This window comes from Synchiropus splendidus, chromosome 8 (assembly GCF_027744825.2).
Source record: "Synchiropus splendidus isolate RoL2022-P1 chromosome 8, RoL_Sspl_1.0, whole genome shotgun sequence".
Classification (NCBI taxonomy): Eukaryota; Metazoa; Chordata; class Actinopteri; order Syngnathiformes; family Callionymidae; genus Synchiropus; species Synchiropus splendidus.
The window spans coordinates 7,298,750-7,320,680 of record NC_071341.1 but is presented as its reverse complement, the minus strand read 5'-3'; the positions used below and the strand labels follow the sequence as shown (position 1 = coordinate 7,320,680).

Below are 21,931 nucleotides of genomic sequence, written 5' to 3'. Positions count from 1 at the left end.
GGAAATGATGCCATCTAGCGGTCATACCGAAAAGTACAACTAGCGTTTCTTCTGACGATATTACCAAATGAAAGATCTTTGCCAAACAGATGAAGAATCCTTAAGACGAGATGACACGACACAATAAAACAAAGGCTGTTTATGTGAAACTCTAAAACAAAAATGCAATTCTCAGGAAATCCTGAAATAGATATTTCAAAACAAAGCTTAGAGAGCAAAAATAGCAAAACAAAAAAAGCATGTACACACGTCAATGAAAATAAAAATAAAGACACTGTAGCAGAAAGAAACATATAAATTATAAAATAAAGCAAAACTGTTCTATAAATAAACTCAACTGTGTCTTACAGAGGCTTTCTGAGGTAGAAACAAAACATGAATGGAATTTGCTTGCTCTATAGTGGTTATACGGATTATAAAAGAAATAATGATATATTCATAATTATTCTGGGAGCGGTTTCAGAACTGAATGCTGTTTAAATACAGAAGAAATATGTTATTTGGAATTATTGAGATCACACAGGAACATTTAAAAAAGGGTTGATGTTTAACCTGTGAGAAAAACAGTACAGTAAATTCAGCTTGTTTTGGTTCTATTTTAAATGGTAAATTTAGATAGAAATATGCTAATGTCAAATGAGCCCTCACTCTCATGTTTGCTCTACTGTCTCGTCCTCTGTTGTCCTTTTCTCTAGTTCACCTGCCCTTTTCTCTTCAGTCTCCTCCGGCTGACCTTGCAGCACTTCGGGTTCCTCTTCCTTCCTGTCACTGGAGCCAGTGGCCGAGTCAGACATCGGCAAAACACATTTATGACACGACTGCCTGCGGATGGTTCGGCGGTGTTTGCTCCGGCGGGACTGGTTGCAGTGGAGGGTTCGTCTCCGGTGCCACTGGTTCAGAGAGTTCTGGGCCTCCACACTGAGCTGACGTGCAGCCACGCGAGGCTGGAAGCTGCTGATGTAGTAGAGCGCTGCGTACAGAGTGGTCAGGTAGTAGCCCCCTGAAGGAAACATGAAGGTTTAATGGATTCATGTGTCCGGTGTCCTTCTCTCCATCAGTGAGATGCACAGTCCTTTGCACAGGCCCAGACTGAAAACACTGAACCCGTGAGGATAAACACAAAGAAGGCTGTTCTTGTGGTTGAGTGGAAATTACTCAACACTTATACCACACTACAAGTTTTCTTTACTCACAAGTCCACAACAGATTCTAGAGGAAATTATTGTATATTTAGAATTCCTAAGGTTATAACCTATAACAATCTTCGTGTTATTTGTCTAAATGAGAAGATATTCACTGGTGATTTTGTGTTCTTCCCATTAATTTCTTGCAAAAATAAATTTAATTTTCTTGCCAATATCATACTCTTGACTTAAAATATGAATAAAAAATGTACTACTAGCACTTGATATTATACATTTTTTGTGTTTGAAAATGAACGTTCCAGATTTTACGTTTGTTATAAAACACTTTTTGAGCTACTGAGATGTTGCTGATGAAAAGTTTTCCTTTAGCACATGAGGACAGTAGGAGGACCTACCCTCTCCCTGGAGCTGTGTGGGGTCCAGCAGCTCCATCATGTAGTCTGTGTCCACCTGCAGGGTGGCCAGCTCGCTTCGCAGCAGCACCCACGTCAGACATGGCAGGAAATCATCTGCACCGAAGGCCTCGCCTGGTCAGAGAGGAGGGGAGACCGCATGATGAATAGAAAAGCATACTGGTTAACTTTCAGAAAAACAACAAGTGAACTACGACAGCCGACGAAGTTGCTGGTGGTGTTCTACACTGCCATCATCCAGTCCATCCTCACCTCCTCCGTCACTGTGTGGTAGCAGCGCTACCTCCAGGGAACCGGTTCAGGACCCGTTTTATTTTATTTTATTTTATTTTATTTTATTGTTCATGGCACTTTCCTAGTTGGTGGGATGCTCACTGACCATGGCAATGAAGTTGTTGGTTGCTGGGGTTTCAAATGTCCATCCTCATGACACAGCTTTGACTACAGTACCATGAACGTATTGCATCTCAAAACACTACCTGAGCTTGCGTTGGCGCTCATGCTGTGGTAGATGCTCTTGCAGACCTTGAGGAGAATCTCCACCTTCCTGTTGGGCGAGTGCCTGACGTGCATGTTGCTCCATTTCTGCTGGATCCGCTCTAAACTCAGCGCGTCTGGAACGCCTACGCCTGCTGCGCCGCCAAGTTCCTCCACGCTGCTCTCCTTCAGCACCATCAGGTTGCTCTGCAGCCGCTGCAGAGTGCCGTCAGCGGTGCGGGACGAGGTGATGCAAGAGTAGAGGTGAGCAGACACAGGCTTCAGAGCCACCTTCTGCACCGACATCTCCACCAGCTCATCTGGAGAAAGAGACAAGGCTGTGTAAGTGTAGTTCAACTCTAAACTCTTTGGAATTACACTTCCATTTAGCTACTCAGCCACATAACTTGCAGCCATGTCCTTTACCGGTTAACAGTCCAAGCACAGCTGCAGTTCTCAGGCTTGCAACCAAAAGCTACTTGAGCAAAAGTAATAATAATAACAACAAATACGTATTCCAGTGAAAGTGGGCTTTTGTACACGAGTAACAATAGCAACATATTTTCTAGCCCAAGTCACGTGCAAGCCAATTTATTTTTGTGACTGGATCGCCATGGATGTTTTAGGCACGGGCGAACTGGGGGTTTGTTGTAGGGGGGTGCGGCATGGTCCAGGTAAAAAAAAGAAGAAAAAAAAAAGGATGAGGGCATAGGTTCGCCCGGGGAGTTGTTCAGCATAGGACCACCACTGCTGGCTCGTATGCTGTGTTTTACAACGCCAAGACCAGGCCGGGTGAGCAGCAGCGGCTAGAAAGCGTATGGACAAACCTTCAAAACTCAAACTCCAGAACTCCACCAGCATGTTATCATGGACCATATATCGCTGCAACATTTCCTTAAAATGTGACTTCAATGTGCTCAGAACATCAGCTAAATGCAAATGCACAACCTCCTTGGTGTCAGTGATAGCAAAGAAATAAGGTGTCTACAGTATTACAGGAGCAATACGAAATGTCACCTTAGCATATACTGAAGTAATTTAAATTTAGCCTTGGTTTACAAAATTCAGTCGCCTACAGATTTTCCTGTTGACAGGAAGTGCCGGTACCCCAGGTTCATGTCACCCACTCATGGTAGCATTGACTCAACACACTGTATAAACACCTCTTCTCACTTGAAATGTTTGTTTGTGCAGACAAATTTGGCTTTCCTCAAGCCCACACTACAAAGGTTCAGTGGATTAAGCTTGTTCTCCAAGATGGCACCTGCAGCCAGGTCGTACAGTACGCCACATATGCGCCTAACATTTCACAGCAGTCAGTCACTCAAACATAAATGCTCAGTTGAGGATCTTTTTCAAGGACTTGTCCTGCATTTGAACTTATTGTAGATGTCTGTCTCGTAACTTAACTGTACTGTATATACCTGGATAAATACATCGAAATTGTTACTTTGATCTGACGCTACGTTATGAGTTGGTGGGATTAGATTACTGAACAAACAAACAAACAAGAAGTGCATGCTCTCAGCAGGTTTTCCCCCTAAAATAAAAGTATATAACCACTGGGTTAATGTTTGATTTTTTTAAAATCATGAACAAGGAAACACAGAGGTGAAAGATAAGTGTTAGAAAGCTGAAGCGGAGCCCTGGCTTCAGAGCTCCATAGGGGGCGCTCTCAGTTTCAAAAAGGATGTCAAGCAGTGAGCAGGTACTTACCCAACTCCAGGTCATTCAGGTCCGTTATGCTGTCCAGCAAAGCTTGGATCTCCACATACTCCAACAGTGTCTCCCTCAAAGATGTCAGTGATGACCTCACTTCTTGCAACAGCTCCGACCCATTCAGCCCACCAGGTTCAGTCCCTCTCTTTAGCGTAGTGTCCACAAATCCTCTCACAGCCTCTGCGAATGTCCCGCTCCGCCGCTCACTCAGCTCCTCCACACGGTGGCGGAACTTCTTTTTCGGACACATCAGCCCACCGATGGCCTGACCAACCGCTGACAGACGATGGATGACTTTGTCTGCCAGTCGGTGAGCTGAAGGCGGCTGGTGAGAGGCGGGACTCCGCAGCTGAACCTCCTGCTCCTCTTCTATGCTGCTAACGGACAGCGAGTCCAGATCCATGGACGGAGGGTGCAGCAGAGACCTGGGAGGAGGCAACCAGACGCCGTCCTCGATCCAGGACACCCTGTGAGGGGACTGAGGAACAGGGCTGCCACGGAGCTGCTGCTCCAGAGCTGCACTGTTCAGACTGCCAGTGCTTGAAGAGGAGGACAGGGGAAGGCTGCCAGTGCTCCCTCGGTTGGAGAGGCTGGAGGTGGACTCTCCACTCTGCCTCCTGAGGATGGCCTCAGCTGGGTTTACGGGAGAGTCTGCAGATGTGGCCCTGAGGAGACCTCCACATCACAAAAAAATAAAAAAAATACAAGATGAAAAACAATTTTGTAGTTGTAGATTAAACCAATTCATTTACGACTTTTCCTGGAATTTTGGACATAAGAAAACCAATGCTGGGGGATATATCATCCAGTTCTATAGAAGAAGACAAATGTTTCCGGCCATCCAGACCAACTCTGGAACCAGGATCTGACTTGCAATAGTGGCACAAGGATCCTGATTCCATGCCTTGCTGCGAAATTGTCTCTTAAGGATGTTACTCCAACTGTAGGCTCATGTACTGTCTATTGAAATTGAACATGTCTGAATGACATGACGATTCTGCTTTTCCTTTTTGGCCTAGCAAAAATACATTTTCTGTTTTCATATTTGTCCCCACTGACCTGAAACTATTTGCTGGAGTCTGGAATTATTTATTTTGACACCCAATTGTTCATTAATATATAAATAAAAAAATTTCAGTAATGATTTCCTGCTTAAAATCACAAATGTTTTTATTACCAAAATTTGTTACAAAAGTATAAAAGTGTAGAGTCATTCAAAACTGGTGCCACATCAACTCTGCACTGTAGAATCCACAGCAACCAGAACTGTAATTCAATATCAAAGTAGTGATGTAAAAGTTTTTACAGACTTTTTATTTGATTTATTTTAATTTTAACAGACTTTTTAAATCAATTGTGTGTTACTAGGTTATACGGTTAAACTGACTAATTCACAAAAAGAGCAAACCAATTCCATTATATACTTACGAAGCTTCATGAAACACTGTCCTCAATATAAATCACCTATTGTCAGTGATCACATAAACAAACGGTGTCGAATGGTCAGAACATTTAAGTGCCTCAGGGAGGTATTTATGAATATACTGTATATATTGATTTTAATCTTAGAACTTGAACTTTTATTCATTAAAAAGGGAAACAGGGTCATTGTGCCAATATTTATGTTAGCGTAATATAAGATGTCACCCTGCAATAATCTTGCCCATCAGATGGAGCAAATAAAAAGTGCAATGCTAGTTCATTTCCTCCACATGGTCTGGACTTGTTTGAGGCGAGAGTAGCACGTTGTAAGAGGAGAGACACACTCGTCCATGTGTTGTAGGCTACTTTTATCAAAAGTGGTCGCTTAGAGCAACATGTCACTAGCATTTTAGCGTGGGGTGTCACATTTGACAAGATCAAGAACAGGTTTGAGACTTGAGTTACATGACATTAAAGCAGAGGCTCTGCTTATCAACAGGTGTCATGATGACATGCGTCTCAATGGCCATATTCCATGACATTTTCAAGCTCAGTCGTCAATGATCACTGTCACGTAAATAATAATTTTGTGTTTCTTGCAGTGTGACATCATCTTGTCATCAATTCTCAACACTGGAATTAACATTGGTCATCCTTTTAAAAGCATTTTGACACTTGACACTCAAGAGCAAAAGCCTGACCCAGTGAATGTAGAGACTAGCTTACTTGTGTTGGACTTGCTGTCCTCGTAGGTGTCCTTGTCCAATGAGACGGCCTGTCTGCCCTGCAGCCCTGTACCTGTCCGGGAGCGACTGGTGCCAAAGCACTGCCTCCGTTTAGGGTCGGACGGTGGCGCAGAACTTGCTGCGCGGTAAGTCAACCAGTCGTCACCATGTTCACGCAGATAGAGAGGATTGATGATGCACAAGGCCCCGTTGGTGGAAGTGAACTGCACAGACGCAAACAAGAACATCACAGACGTGTGGTCAGAGGTTGTGGGGGGTGGGTGCTTCCTGTTTGAGTTACAAAAAGGCATTAATATAGCTGAGAATGATATCACAGTCACACACACCTGTATGGAGCACAGCACTGGACCAGGCTCTCTGGCCGTCATGTCATCCATCTGTGGTTCAGCCTCCGCATGCAGCCAGGTCGCTGAGGGAGACAACACTTGGACAGGTTCTTTCAAGAAAGACACAGGGACGAGCAAACGTGCTCACACTCACTGGGCTCAAGTGAAGGGAGTCGGTTGTTGCTCACACTCTGGAACCAGTGAGGAATGTTCAGATGGAGAGGCAGCACGTCTCTGACGACAGAACACAGTTCAGGAGACACCATTCCATAAAAACATGAGCTAAAAGTGTTTTATGTAAAAACACTGGCTTCATTATTTCAGGGTATTTTTGAAAAGCCAATGAGATATATCCAATTATTTCAGTAACATTGTAGTACAATGAGCGAGTGAATGTTGTGGAATTGCTAAAAAGACCTTTCAACAGACCCATGTTTCCCACCTGGACAACTGATTATATTGTTCATAGTGTTTCATCAAGAGAAATCTTGACATGCAATTTTGTTTAAAATGTTTCAGAGTTAATCCTGCTTTCTTCAAATAAACTGAATAAATTGCGAAAAGGGGCCCACAGTGGTTACACAGTACACAGTACAGTAAATTTCTCTCTCTCTCTGTATGTGTACCTGGTTTAGCTGAACTTGTGAGGACCAATTCTTGGAAACACACCCACTTGTGGGGACATTCTTGCCACTCCCCAAATGGTTAAGAGTCAATTTGAGGGTTAAGTTTAGCTGTTGGTTGTGGATGGTTAGATTTTGGGTGGGAGGCAAAGAGTTACCTGACACGTGTTAATGCATATCTATCATAGTGAGGTCCAATTTTGAGGAACACACCCCCTTGCGTAAGGCCTTTGTGGGGCCCTTTTGCTGGACCCAACAAGGTTTAGCCTCAATTTGAGGATGAAGACTTCAAAATAACTGGGTCATTGTGGCTAGGTTTCAGACTCCTAGTTCAGGTGAGCCAAGTGTTCTGGATGGTTAGGTTTAGGGTGAGAGGCTGGGGAAAGCATTATGGCAATAGGAGGTCCTCACAAAGACGGTGTGACAAACTTGTGCATGCATGTGTGTGTGTGTTCTTGTACTTCTATCTTTGTGAGAGCCTCTATGCGTTTATAATAAGCAGAGTGAGTTGATGATTTTTGCAGGTTCTTACTTTGTAAAGTCTCATTCTGAGAGTTAAAACTACAAAATACCTAGGTTATTATAACTGGGTTTCAGTTTGGTTCAGAGTCCTGGTGAAGGTTAGCCATGTGTTTTGGGGGGTTAAGATAAGGTTGGGGAAGGCATTATGGCGATGAGAAACCTGACAATGTCCTCACAGGCATAGCAATACAAACAAGTGTGTGTGAATGTTCTGGTGTACCCCACCTATTGCCCAAAGTAGCTGGGATATGATCTACCCCAATACCTCAATGAGGGACTAAGCAGCAGAATTTTGAAAGGTGGTAAAGAAAACACTGTGACTGTGTTATTGTACTGGTGACAAGAAGGATGGATCCATGACTCGCGAGCACTAACACAAAATATTACACTGCAAAATGGTGGTTGTAGTGAAAGACAATGTTCATGAAGGAGCACCACGGTCTTGCTAAGCAAGTCTGGAGCACAGGGATGTGAGAAAGGCTGCTTTATGGCGCCAACTAATCGACATTACAAAGTCAGAAACTGTCCGAGATGATGAGTCTGTATTTAACACTCACCTGGTCAGCGAGTAGAAGAAGACCAAATGAGCCAGATCGCTGAAGCAAAGGCGAGACCCAGACAGGCAGAAGACTGAGTCAGACAGAGAAGACAGATTATGTTTCACTATTTCAGCGACAAGACAAAAACAGGACATTTTTCTGTCTCAGTGAGTTCACACGGTGCGGAAAGCAGTTTGTTCACGTTTATATTTCACATCACTCACTTTACTTCCTTAGTTAGCAGTTCGGTTTGCAGTAAAAAGACGAATAAAGAATCACTTCTTCTGGATGTTTGACAGTCTTAGTGTTAGCAGAAGGGACTTGCAATGTCCGTCGTTGTTGTCGATGAGATTTCAAAATCTAGTCAAGTAACTGGTGTTGAATGAGGCACTCAGGAACTTGGTTCACTTATACTGGCAACTGGGTGTTGACTTGACACACACACGCAGCAAACCAGAAAGGTGACTTCAACAAGGTTGCTGTTTGATCTCAACTATTTTCAGATGAATTCACGCCTCCAAAGCCCGGATACAGAAAACCAAAAGTACATTTATGTTTTTAAAAAAAAACACTTTGATGATTATTTGAGATTTTAAAAAGGGACCTGCAAGGAACAGAGCAGTGGACGTGCCTGTGTTTGGAGGAGCACATGAGTTCAAGGATCGTACCTGTGTCTTTGCATGTGATGTCATAGTCAAGAACGGCTTCATCGTCGCCTCCTGCAGACACGCACAGCAGCGAGGGCTGAGACGTCTCACCGTCCCGCACAACCAGGAAACTCTGCAGGGAGGGACACACACACACACACACACACACACACACACACACACAGGTGTTGGTATCGCTGTCTCTGTGGGGACCTCTCATTGCCATAATGCTTCTCGATCCAAAGCAACTTAACCATGACACTTAACAAATCCTAAACCCATTTATGATGACGCAGTAATTTTGATGTTTTTACGCTGAAAAGCTTATCAGTGTCAAGATTATTAATACATGTACACCCACACAAATTCTGACTCATAATGGAAGGTAAAGGATGACAGAGATGTTATGCAAAAAGCAACTTCATGCAGCTGTGGCACGCTGACATGAGCGAGGTCTAACAGTCATTGGGACACAAACATTTGACATTTCAATGACTCCCAGTGAGGCTGCTGACAGATGCAGACCAATATCTTCACCACCTTTGCCTTTCAGGTGGGTGGTGTTGCAAGTTGTCATATTTCGACACTTTTAACGTGTCACTTAATACATCATGCGAGAATCTTCAAATGATGCAATGCATGAGATGATTCGGTTATTGGTCAAATCAGTGACACATGGCAGAATGTCTTCATGTGGAATATTTTATTTCTGTTTTGTTTGACATGAACACCTGTTGAGTGTCACTTACCAAGACTTCAGTTCTGCATATTTTACCAGCCATAACATTATGACCTCTCTGCCTACATCCTATACATTCATCACATCAAACAAGTGCTCTTCGGAAGTGATCTGATGTGGTCAGTATGTTTCCAGGGTCATTTATCCTGTTGCAGCTGATGCTCAGATGCACACTTGAACGAGAAACAAGTTCTCATTCTGGTAAAAGAAACTCACTCTGCCATTACATTACCACGGCAACGTCTCGACACGCGAACAGAGGAAGTGGCTTTGCGCTGAACAGAAACAGAGACGAGTTCACAGCCAGTCGTTGAACTCAAATTGAAAATAAGAAGCAGCATCTGTTAAGTTGATGTGACAGTCCGAAACTGCGTTGCTCATAAATGTATCTTGACTTCAACAACCCACTTCAGCCTCACACTTCTGAGAACAGGTGAATCACTCTCATATTGACGGCGCAAAGAAGTCGGCAGCAGAGAAAGACACAGAATCTTGGGTTACCTGCCAAAAAGATGCTGTCACAACTCTCACAGGTCCAACCGCCAACACTTGAACTGCACTTCTGCTTCAACTCTCACAGCGATTGCAGAGAGCAGATGAAACGTAGAAAAAGGAACTGTTGTACGGATGTGTGTAACAAGATTTCCACGTGAGATATAAATAGAATTGGTTACCACTAGTCATACATCGGAGGAGATTCCTAAGTCTGTCGAAATAAACGTACAATTAAATATTCTAGAATGGAGCAGAAACAAGGGAATGACTCCACCAGAGAGGAGGGTCACTGTCATGTAGACATGGAAGACCCATATGAGCATGAGTCAGCAGGGGGTTTGTGTGGTGAGCGAGTGAAGTTACTGAGCAAATTACATCAAGACGTAATAAAATGTAAAAGAAAATGTCTATTTTTAACGTCCAAATTGTTTATTGTCTATTTTCTTTTATAAATCAGAAAAATGTATTTTGGAAATTGACAATAAATTATTTCAAAAATTGTGTACCGTTTATGCATTACATACTGTAACAGTTTTCTTTCTTTTCTGAAGTGGCATGACAAAGTGAGGCCCAGGATTCTCTGAGTGTTTGGGATGCTGCAGAATAGTTTGTAGAAGAGGGTTGTCGGAAGCAGCAGGAGATGCTCTGGAGTTAAATATTATCTGACTTAAGCCATTTAGTTAAAGTGGTGCAGTGAACACGTCGTATAAACTAAGAGTCAAATTACAATAAAATACATATCTGATCAGAAGAATGTACACCGGAGAGTCAGCGTATTATATTCATATTTTCCAACTATTTCTTGAATGATGTTCAACCCGGTGAGTCCCAAACTACATACTACGTGTCTCATGACACAGCTGAGACACTCGACCAACAACAAATGTGATTCAACATTTTTTATTGGCATACTTTACTCATCTTAAAACTTGTGTTTGTTTTCCCTATTTTCCTTTAAATACACAGAATACATTTCTCAACTGGGAAAATCCAAATCCGTTTTCTTACGTCGCTGCTACATGTCCAGCTTATTGTGCAAAAAAAGTGTAGTACCACTTGATAAGATGACCGGAGAAACATACAAACTTTAACCGTGGATAAATCACTAAAGAAGTTTGTGATGTAAAATGCCATTTGGTCCCAGATCAATCTCTCAGTTGGGAAAACAGGCGGAGGGCCATGTTATTGTTGGTGATCAAAAAGTGGGGTTGCAACTTATGATATTGATCATACAAGTCACTTTTGTATGTTGAAAATAATTCCAAGAATAAATAAATATATAAGATTGTGTTACTTTAATCAGGGGTGATTTTTAACATTGCACAGCTGCGATGAAAAAGAATGCTACCACAGTCAGAACATCGGTGCTCAGGTGTGTGAATATCAGCTCACCCCAGTCAGCGTTCCCCTCAGGGCAGAGTGGACGGCCTCTCTATCCCACGGCGCTCCCGGGCACCAGGCCTGCCGGCAGCCGCTCAGCTGCTCCAAGAGTGACTGGCGCTTCCTGCTTCTCCTCCACGGGATGGCTGTCGTCCCATTCACCGCACCGTGCACAGCCCTGGAGATGGACATGTCTAAATGAGCGCCATGATGAGGAGCAGAACAGAAAGCAACTTTTCAAAACTCACATTTGGCTCCTGGATTCTAAATTGTCCACATGTCGCAACACACCTCTCTCACTTGCACAAGTTAACCGACACAGGAAGCTCGAAATGATGCACTTCAGACTCCAAACGCGCAACTGCCTCGTGGCTCGTCTGCAGCGACCCCCCGCACATTACTTTCCACTCCCATTCGAGGTGCTCACATTTGCATGGCAGAACTCTCTGGTTGAGAGAGTCGTTGAAGCAACCAGAGAGAACGCAGCATTTTTTGAAATTCAAATGGGACAGTTTGGGACCAAGGTTGTGTGTCTGATGAGAGCCATGTTCTAGAACAGTGGTGGGCAGTTACACTTCCAGTGGAGAGTCCACCAAAGTAATAGACAAAACTGGCTTGTTGGAAAACTGCACCTCGCTCCCAAAGCTTAGAACTTATTGTGATCGAGAATTTGAATGGATCCAGTATGTTGCCTCTGTTGCTGTTGTTGCAGTGATGGGCTGATGAAGCTTCATGATGCAGTGTCCTCATGTTCAGAGGTCACCAGGGGGCACACCAGTGAAACCTCACTTCAATTTGTAAGTGATGGCGCCACCTACTGAGCTCTGAAAATTTCAAGAATGACCATCGGGCCATCACTAGTTCTAGCCTTAGATAAGTGTTAAATAAGTCCTGTATAGATTTATAAATAATTCATTATCAATAAATAAAGAGTCAAATGCAGTGGGTTTACTCTGTCTCTGAAGGAAAGCCAATGTTATCTCTTTTGTTTTTCTGTGCCAGGGTCAGCATCAAGCAAGTCAGAATTAAGAAATCCTACAGGATTATTGCCTGGGTTAAGCACACCAACAGAGGATGGGTACTGCAGGCTGAAGAGGTCAAAAGGAAAGAGGGGAACGAAGAAATGTGGAGACCAAAACTGAAAGAGTTAGTCGATATGATGATGAGAATAAAGGTAGGTTTATTATGTGTGCCGGGAACCAAGTGGAAAGCAGGGAAAGCTAGGAACGTTGGTGAAGGATTCAAGAACTTCTACCATGACAGGAACTTAAGAGGGAGTCAGGCAGGCTCTAGATGTGGACAGGCTCATGATGAACCTCAGTGGTTACAGACCACAGGAAGGATGTCAGATGTAAGACAGGAGTTCTGGAACAACCTACAGTAGATAAGGTGGTCCACAGCATTCCCCAGCAGAAGAGAGAGATGGGAGCATACTGCAGGGGCCATGTAGGTGAATGGAACAGAGGAGGTGAGAAAGTGTTCACAGGTAGAATCCATCATGCATAGAAGGGTGAACCAGGCCAGAGTGTTGCCAGACAGAAGAGGAGGACTCCGGGTGGTCAGGAGGAAGTACCAGAGCAGTGGGAAGGTACACAGAAGTGGCGAGGGAAATTGCAGAAAAAGTGTTGGGTGTATTGTCAGGGAAGAGAAAGGAGCACAAGAAGACTTGTTGGTGGAATGACCAGGTTTAGGAAAGGATCAGGGAAACGGAGGAAGCAAAGAAACTGGGATCAACGAAGAGACTGAAGTACATGGAGTGTAGACATCAGGCGAGAGAGAGCAGAGAGGGAGCAGTGAAGGATGGATGTACAGCAGGTTAGATCAAGACCATGGTTGGAAATGTGCTATCAAGTGAAGAGGGTGAGAGGGAGAGATGGACAGATAAATGTCAGGTAGTGGACCAGGTAGAAGAGGAATTACCAATGTGGAAGTGAGGGACACTCTAAAGAGGGAGAAGAGTGGGAAGGTAGTCGGCCCAGACAACATTCCAGTGGAGGTGTGTTCAGGCACTTACTCACCTGTTTCGTGGGTTAGGGTTATGTGGCAGTATACTGTAGAATGATGTTGTGTGTGTGTGTGTGTATATATATATATATATATATATATATATATATATATATATATATATATATATATATATATATATATACACACATATATATACATATACATATATATATATACATATACATATACATATATATATACATATATATATACATATATATACATACATATATATATATACATACATATATATATATATATATATATACATTACAATTACATTATTTTGATTATATTTATTTATTTAGTTGTATTTATGAGACTCTACATATCCAGCTTGAAATGACAAACAGTGGTTAACAAATGCAGGTCCCCAACAAAACACACGAAACACTTGATATTAAGCATTTATTTCTTCAGTTGCAACACACACATCTCTTTTAACTCTTAGATTTTCAGTTATTTACCAGCCCATCATTTTTTTTTATATATATAACAGTGTAGTCATCATGTTGATGATTCCACAAAAGACAGCCAGCTAAAAATGAGTCCTCACGTTGTTGCCCCACCAGGGAGGACCAGTGATGAATTCTGACCAAGTCAACTAAAATCAGATGTTTAGCACATCAGGTGAAAAGTAAAACACATGTCGCCCTCAATATAAACATTTGTTGGTGACCTCCCAGAGCACATGACAACTTCCCTGATGCCTGACATGATGATGGACTGAGAACCATCAACCTGTTGTAATGCACGAAACTTAAACCTGCTACAGTAAAGTGGATGTGCCTCACTGATATGAGAGTTAGAATAAATGTATTTGATAAAGTCCATCAGATATTAAGTCATGATGACAGAGGAAGCTAAATTAAAGAGTAACTTAGTAAAGTCAATTAAAGTGCAAAGAGCAAGCAAACTCCGCCGAGGCAGCTCATTCTTCCTTTGTGGCCTCTGGTGCTGCAGAACCAGCGCTCACTTTGGCAGCAGCTCCTTTGCTCTGGTGGCGTTTGGCCTCGTCTTCTTTGTCGATACGTTGATGCTCCCGCTTCACCAGCTCCTCCAGCTCGTCCTGTGGAGCCCAGAAATGTGGTGTTTCCAGATGAAGTCTTGGCAGTCTGGCATCAGCCCTGAAAGCTTTCATGTTGGTAAAACGGAGACAAGATGTCCGTCCACGCCGGGTAATGGCGACCACAAGATCACACAGGAAAACCAAGCTCTAGCTCTGCCATCATTATCAGATCACACCTCTTTGCACGCATATGCCACTGCATTCAACACTGTGGTGTGTCGTCATAGTAACCACTTGCATGAGGGGAACAGGGGTATGATGTAATTTAATCGGTAGAACAGACTAAATATGATTTCGTTTAAGTACTTGGACAGAAAGTCCCCATGTTGATGATGTTACAAATAAACAGTCACTATATGTATCATTAACACGAAAACAAAAAGGCACTATGGCAGCAGACCTTTCCTTTGCAGCCAAACAGATTTTTCCCCGATAGGTATTTTACTTTGTATAAATATTTTGCATTAATCCAAGCATGAGTGCAAGGAGCTCAAACGGACAGCAGATGGCCATATTCAACAGAGCACCAGACCTGACATAAAAAAATAAAAAAAATACAAACAAAATAAGTAATATGTGTGTACAAACTACAGATTTGAGGGAACAAAGAATGAATTCCAGGGAAAGCAATGCTAATTTGAGGGCACGAAATACTAAATTGTGGCCAAGTACGCGCACTCGTTCCCTTGGATCACTTCGCTTCACTGGGAGCCTGCGCGCTGGATCTAAGGCGTATGTCTCAACATAAAGGGGACGGCCACATAAGCTAAGGCTGGAGAAGGTGCGCTTGATTTGCGGTACTTTTGCGTGCAAATTTGACTAGAGAAAATAAAAATATCATGTTTTCTGCCACTTTCACCCAGAAAAGTGGTGTACAAGTGGTTAACTACAATTGGATGACCTGAAAACTTGGTACGAGGGACAGGCGATAACTTTTCACATGCGATATACCCCCCAAAAAAAATTCTCTGCGATGAGAGTTCTGCATCTCACGATAAATTCGATGAACACGCAGCTCACTCGCTGCATTGGACTTGCACACGTGAACAAGACGAGACAGTGACGCCGCACTCTCTAGCTCCACGGACACTCCAACACAGGAAACCTGGGAGATAATGAGACTGGTCGCCTCTGAATATCTGGATCTGTGTTTATTTTATTAGATGGAGTGGTCCTCATATGTTCTCTGACGCAGTCGTCTGCCTTGGTTCACATCAACACATGCAGGTGTCCCGCTGCACTGGCGCCTCGGCGAAACACCGTGGTGAATATAGTAGGATATTGGACGGAGCGCCGCTCCAGTATTGGCGGCGGCGTCCTCTTCTGCGTCCCCATTAGGGTTCACTGATCGCGGACACACTCTCACAGGCAGCGCTAATGCTACGACCCGGCATCAGGTAGGGACCATCAACAAATTCTAAAGCGGTCAAAGTATTTGTGAAATTTTCAATAAGGCAATGAAAAACAACCATTTTAGGAGACAGAATTGTGAAAAGGTTTTTCATCACACTAGACAAAGGACTGACAGTTTGTATCATGATTTTGAGAATAGAATACGACTAAATGATCATTTATTCACATTATTTCTGATATTTCTTCAATAGAGATCTAGGAAATGTGTCCAGATAAACCCTAAATAAAGCTGGCAGTGAGCAGTCTGTCAGACACCAGCAGCTTCTACCAGAGATGTGAAACATTCAATTTCTCATCTGTACACATTAACTATTATAATAAAACCTAAACAAATAATGGTGTTGGAGACAATCTCCACTTTGTTTGGAGTTTGTAAGTTTCATCATAAAACAGTTTCAAGAAATAGATTGAAAATGTATTTATCGTGATAATTATTGTTATCGCCGAAATTACATTTGTTGTGATAATTCTTTCTGTCCATATCGCCCATCCCTACATGACACAATATGACACAGACAAGTCAAGAAGCCATTCATGATAGTCTGCCACACTTCTTCTTTGTGTAGCCAGTTGGGTTTGAAACTAGACCCTCTAACTTGAGACAAAGTCGAGACCAAGACTCTGAGGGCCTCGGACCAATAAGGTGGGGACAGACCGAGACCAACTCTCACACAGACACATTTCATTAGAAACAAACTGTTGTTCTCTATTCAGTTTGATCTCGGTCTCAATCTCAGGTTCGGAGGTCTCAAGTATAACACTTGTTGCCACGGAAATTGAGGTCAGCTTACCAAAATAATGCAATTTAAAATAACCATCATTTATCAAGGAGGGCAGTTTGGAAGTTTGGCTTCACTAGGGTTAGTCTAGTGTCTTAGCAAAAATGTGATGAGAAACATATTGTTCAGGAATGGTGGCAAAAGGACCATCATGTTATACTAGTGCAGGAAGGGAATGAAGTAAGCAGGTGTGTGCAGCGTTCAATGGCTTTACCTTCCATCCCAGCAGCTCCGCCAGGGCGAGGCATCCATCGTCACATGGACCGAGCTGTGCTACATCTCTGCAGAGATAAAGAGTAAAACATTTGACTGTAAGAGTATAAACCAGGAGGAAATACCTCAAACAAAAGCACCAACACTCAGCTATTAGAGGAAAGTTTTGTCAGTCAGACTGCAGTTGCATTCATTTGCATAAACCTACAGCCACTTTGCCCTCTGAATCCAACTTTATAATGTATAATCTTCTTCAACTGACCAACCGAACCATGTTGATCTTGTATCATAACCATTTTCTTCCCTTTTTAAATGATATTAAAAGGTACCCGGGGCTGGGCTCAACACCTCCAGTAACTACTACTTACAATATCAAATAGTCCAGCTACAATTCTATCAAAGTTAAGAGTGCAGAACTCCATGCATTACCTGTAAGCTTTGTCTGAGTCAAAATCCATTCCTCCTCCAAAACCCAGCATCCCCATGAATGAGCCAGTCTGAGCACAAACAGGACAGCGTTAAGCACAAACCATTTATTAAAGAAGCTGCCATCAAAATGCAACACAGTTTCACCTCTCCTGACTTCTCCAAATTGATGAGGAGTCTGGGGCAGTTCCTGGAGACTCTGAACCAAAGCAACAAACTAGTTATTGTGTGTTGCCAGGTCTGGCAAGATGGTGCGGCTGGGCCTCCTGTACCTGCTGACCAGGCTTGCAAAGGGCTGAACTTGCAGGGACGTCCCCATGATGATGAGGAGATCACAGCTGGGAAAGTCCTGGAAACACCAGAGCAACAGGAGAGTCAGGTAGGGCTGGTGAACGGGTAACATTCCAATGCTTAAACCCAAGCGTACCGCCTTGGTGCATGAGAAGAATCTGGCAGGTAAACTCTCCCCGAAAAAGACAATATCTGACAGAGGAACGTAGAAGTCATGTCACAATGAAACTCAGGAGCAAAAAGCATAAAGACTCACCTGGTTTGACCACGCTGTTGCACGCTTCACATTTTGGAATGTCTTCTGTAAAGATTTTCTCTGAAAGAAAGAAAAAATTAAAAAAAAAATATATTTATTTTTGTAGCCATAAAACTATCTGTTTACTCATGCGGACAGACTGGAAATATTTTTGAATAAAAATTACAAATCCTATTGGATATTTAATATGTGTGAAATCTTACTACATTTAATCTTAAATCAAATTACTTCATGATGATACTTAGAATAAACAACAACAAATGCATTTTCTAACTCAAAATTTGGGATTTAACTACTGTATTGATTAAAAACAATACAATTAATTATTTTTTCAATGAAATCTTCCACCAGTGCGCAACTTCCCCAGCATCATTTTAAAAGCACCTGCAAATGAGTGTTGTTGTTATATTTTAATCAAACTAGGAATGACCTGGATTCTTGGGGAGAAAAACAGAGTGCACCTCCGGCAGGGAAATAGATAAATAAACTAAAGCGCACCTTTCATCCAATCCATTTTGTACTCTTTCCGACAGGCGCTGTTGAGACAATGGGACGTGTTGAAGGTTCCATGAGCCTCGATCAGATCCTCGCTGTCCAGTCCGGCCACGCGCTCCAGCGTGTCAATATTCTGAAAGAGCAGATCAAAAGGGAAACTCGGCAGTTCAGCTAACCTTGTGCAGATTGTTCTAACAGTGTCTCTCCTACCTGTGTGTAGCAGCGAGCAAGCAGTCCTTTGTCCTTCAGCAGTCTGATGAAGTAGTGAGTCAGGGTCGGCTACAGATCCAACACAAATACTTGACTCATTTGAAATATTGTGCATGTAATGTTCGCCCTGTGAAAATGTTTTACCTTGAACTTTCCGGGGTAAAGCTCTCTGGCTAAAGCAAAGAATGGTTCTGGATTGGTCTGGAAACACAAATCAAACATGAGATATTGTCACGGTAGCAAAAATATGTGCAAGATTGCACAAGCAGGAATTCATGTATTCATTTGTGGCAGAAGTACAGTCTGTGCCAAGATGATGGTACTCCTTCAGGCCACACAGTGTCCCTGGAGTAGCTCGCAGTTGCAAAAACATTGTTGACCCTTGATAGTGGTTAGCACTGAGTGGGTTTATCACTAAATGATGAAGCGTAATATAATCTAATCTAATCTTGTTGACACGTTTTGTTGGAAAATAAGCAACAAACATTCCAGACCTATCACGGAGCCACACACAAGTATGTGTGTGTCTTTATTTGGACTCTTAGTGAAGCAATGGAGGGGGGCTTCTGGGTAGATAACATGCTATGTCAACACATAAAGTTTGACCTAATCTATACTCAGATATTCTTCATTTAAAGCTGCAGCTCTGACACGTGGCTAAAAGATGACTTTCAAAGAAGATCTTTAAAAGGAATTTTAAGACAGTTGTGGTGGCAGAACAACACATGAACGAATTGTGGAACCAACCATGAAGTAATCTAGAAGAAAGATGGCCTCAGGATAGGGCAGATTATATTTTTCCAGGTTGGCGTACAGGCCAGTTCCAGGCGAACGGAAATCAGGGATTCCAGCAGCTGAGGAAAGACAGCAGTTCAGATTCAAAACTCGGAAGACTGAGCCGTCGACAACTGACGCAGAGAAACTCACACGTCGATATTCCAGCCCCCACCATGCAGATGATGTTTTTACCTATTGGGTACGGAAAAAAAAACAAAACCTTATTTGGACAACAAATGTCAAATATGAGGAGTGAGAACAGAGGTCAAGCTCACATTTGCCACTCTTGATGTATCGGGCCACTCCTTCCAAGGTGAGCTCATCCAGGACCTTTTCTCCAGCACTGAAGTTGAGAGTGCTGGAAAACAGGCTACGCAGCAGATCCACTAGAATCGGCAGGAAGATGAATACAAAATATTTAAGTAAGACCAACGATACCAGTACTCGCAAGCTACGCAACTAGAGGAAGACATGTCAAACAGGAGTGGTAATGGAGCAAACCATTCTACATGGCAAAAAAACAGCTGTTACTTATACACTAATTCAACTACTTCTTTGTTATCGTTTTTAAGACGGTTTGAGTTTGAACAATATGGTTGACAAAAGGTTGGAAAATCTGAGGTGCTGCTGGAGGACTAGCAGTCACAAGCCTCCTCTGTTATACAATGGTAATGACCATTTATGCTTTGTCCCATTAGGTAGGTTATGTCACTTTGTTAAGCATGGTCGGTTCATATACAACTAGTCTTATGAAGTCCGTGCACTCACTGTGTGCGTCTCCTGCAGCCTCGTCCTCACTACTACTGTCTGACTGCTCCTGAAAAGCAAATGGTGTCATCAACTTCACTCAGTCAAAACAGCGAACAGACGTAAACAAGCCAGTTGATGATATTTTCCGGTCAATTCTACATGTGTTCTAGAGCCACTGGTTCTCTTACTTCTGGTTCGGGCGGATCCTCCTCGGTGTCTTCTCTTTTAGCTGGTTCTAGAAACACAAATCGATTTGGATTTGACAATGTGCCGAGTTGCAAAAACATCAAGCGAGCGGCAAAACCTTGTAAACTCATGGAAGCTTGAAAGGATTCAACCATTCACCTACCCGGTGTATTCGACATGTATTCGTTAAACCTAACACAATTATGTTCCGACAGCAAAACGGTTTAAAACACCTGGGCGTAAAAATGACACGGTGGAAGCTAAGATGCTAACAACCCTTCGAGTATGTGATGTTTATGTCCGTCAAAAAGGTAATCCGGGTCTGAACTACTATGAGCGGAGAAGGGTTCCGGATTCGGAGGCGTTGTGAATTTCGTGGACGCGGCCCGTTAAAATGATGGTTACTCACGTTACCCAGGTTCTATGAATATGTGCGTAGCCCTCTAACGGCCTTCGCTATTGGTTAATCCACATCGAGGCACTGGCCTGGGCCTGAGACTTCGATTGATTGGCTCTCCGCCCAGGAAGGCACCACCCACCACGTATAACTCTCCCCTGCTCCTGCCGCTCTGCTCCTTTTGGAACTCAGCGGAAACAGGCCTGCTGGGCAGCCAGTTAGAGGGCTACGCACATATTCATAGAACCTGGGTTACGTGAGTAACCATCATTTCTATTTCACATGTGCTCCGCCCTCTAACGGCCTTCGCTATTGGTTAAAAACCTCGGCGAAGGCCGTAGGGATTAGTTCACTCCCAGCATGGCCTTACAGAAGACCTGACAGGAAAGAACCAACTCAACGACCAGAGGGTCCAGCCATGGTTGAAGATCCCTGAAGAGACAAAACAGTGTGAGCCACTGAAGTGTCCGTCATGTCTCTCAGGTCGAAGGTCGAAGCAGAAGACCAAGAAGCAGCTTGACAGATGTCTTCCATAGAAGCACCTCCGAAAAGCGCAGCAGATGAGGAGATGGCCCTAGTTGAATGAGCCCTGAGGTCCTCCGGGGCCACAGAGCCTTCAGCCTTGTATGCAGCAGAAATGGCCATACAAACCCAGTGGGCAAGGCGCTGCAAAGTGACAGCTTTGCCTCTCAGGTTCCATAGCAGACAAACAGACTATCGGTCAGACGAAAGTCCTTTGTCCTGTCCACATAGCGAGCTAGGGCCCGCACCGGGCACAACCGGTGCATCCTAGCCTCCTGATCAGACTGATGAGGTGGGGAATAAAAGGCCCTCAACATCAGGACTTGAGATCGATACGAAGCCGTGATGACCTTCGGTCTAAAAGCTGGGTTTGGATGAAGGGTCACAGAGGTCAAACCCCAAAGGACATACACCGTGGGCTCACAGACAAGGCTGTCAGATCGCCCACTCTCTTAGCTGAAGCTAAGGCCAGGAGAAGAGCCGTCTTCAAGGACAGAACATCCAGTGAAACGGCTGCCAGTGGTTTGAACGGGGCTCTACAGAGCCCTTCTAGAACCACTTGCAAACTCCAGGGCGGAATTAGGTTCCTCACAGGAATAATGCGAAAAAGGCCTAATGCGCTGAGCCCCAAGCAGAAATCTCTTAATGACCGGGTGACTCCTCACAGAGACCCGGTCAAAACCTTGGTGCCAAGCCGAAATGGCAGCTGCAAACACATTGAGTGTAGACGCCGCCCGGCCCTTGTCCAACAGCTCCTGCATGAAGGACAAGATCTTCGCCACAGAGCAAGCAGACGACGAAAGCTGTCTCGCTGCGCACCAGCTGGCAAACATCCGCCACTTAGAAGTGTAAAGTTTGTTAGTAACTGATGCACAGGCGCTCTGCACCGTCTGGATGACTGCGTCCGACAGCCCCATGTCCAGCAGTCTCACCCTTTCAGCAACCAG

The 21,931-nt window shown here is 43.6% G+C and overlaps 1 protein-coding gene across 6 annotated transcripts; it reads right to left on the bottom strand.

The window, feature by feature from the left end:
* Positions 1–211: 211 nt before the first annotated feature.
* On the bottom strand, positions 212–20,465 carry LOC128764076 (NAD-dependent protein deacetylase sirtuin-2-like). Of its 6 annotated transcripts, XM_053873517.1 has the most exons (17): positions 20,229–20,465; positions 20,068–20,114; positions 19,898–19,946; positions 19,405–19,515; positions 19,280–19,321; positions 19,100–19,206; positions 18,497–18,553; positions 18,353–18,421; positions 18,146–18,275; positions 17,648–17,707; positions 17,528–17,583; positions 17,373–17,449; positions 17,248–17,299; positions 17,104–17,171; positions 16,676–16,742; positions 11,206–11,371; positions 8,601–8,712 (listed from the first exon to the last, which is right to left on the bottom strand). In XM_053873517.1, the coding sequence occupies exons 1-16, from the start codon at positions 20,242–20,244 to the stop codon at positions 11,246–11,248; spliced, it is 1,134 nt and encodes a 377-aa protein (XP_053729492.1). In that variant the 5' UTR covers positions 20,245–20,465; the 3' UTR covers positions 8,601–8,712; positions 11,206–11,245. The 6 variants fall into 6 exon arrangements, with proteins under 6 accessions (XP_053729486.1, XP_053729487.1, XP_053729488.1 ...); XM_053873516.1 differs by lacking the exons at positions 8,601–8,712; positions 11,206–11,371 and adding an exon at positions 13,540–14,269; XM_053873511.1 differs by lacking the exons at positions 17,373–17,449; positions 17,528–17,583; positions 17,648–17,707; ... (7 more) ...; positions 20,068–20,114; positions 20,229–20,465 and adding exons at positions 212–1,000; positions 1,541–1,672; positions 2,038–2,355; ... (3 more) ...; positions 6,403–6,482; positions 7,951–8,023 and having other exon boundaries at positions 17,248–17,298.
* Positions 20,466–21,931: the final 1,466 nt, after the last annotated feature.

Excerpts from the sequence above, each read along its gene's own strand:
- LOC128764076 (XM_053873511.1), bottom strand. The coding sequence starts at position 16,713 with ATGGATGCCTCGCCCTGGCGGAGCTGCTGGGATGGAAG. Across the intron at positions 8,024-8,600 it reads CATCACATGCAAAGACACAG|TCTTCTGCCTGTCTGGGTCT; the intron begins GTACGATCCTTG and ends TGTCTGACTCAG. Across the intron at positions 4,430-5,902 it reads GGACAGCAAGTCCAACACAA|GTCTCCTCAGGGCCACATCT; the intron begins GTAAGCTAGTCT and ends TGTGATGTGGAG.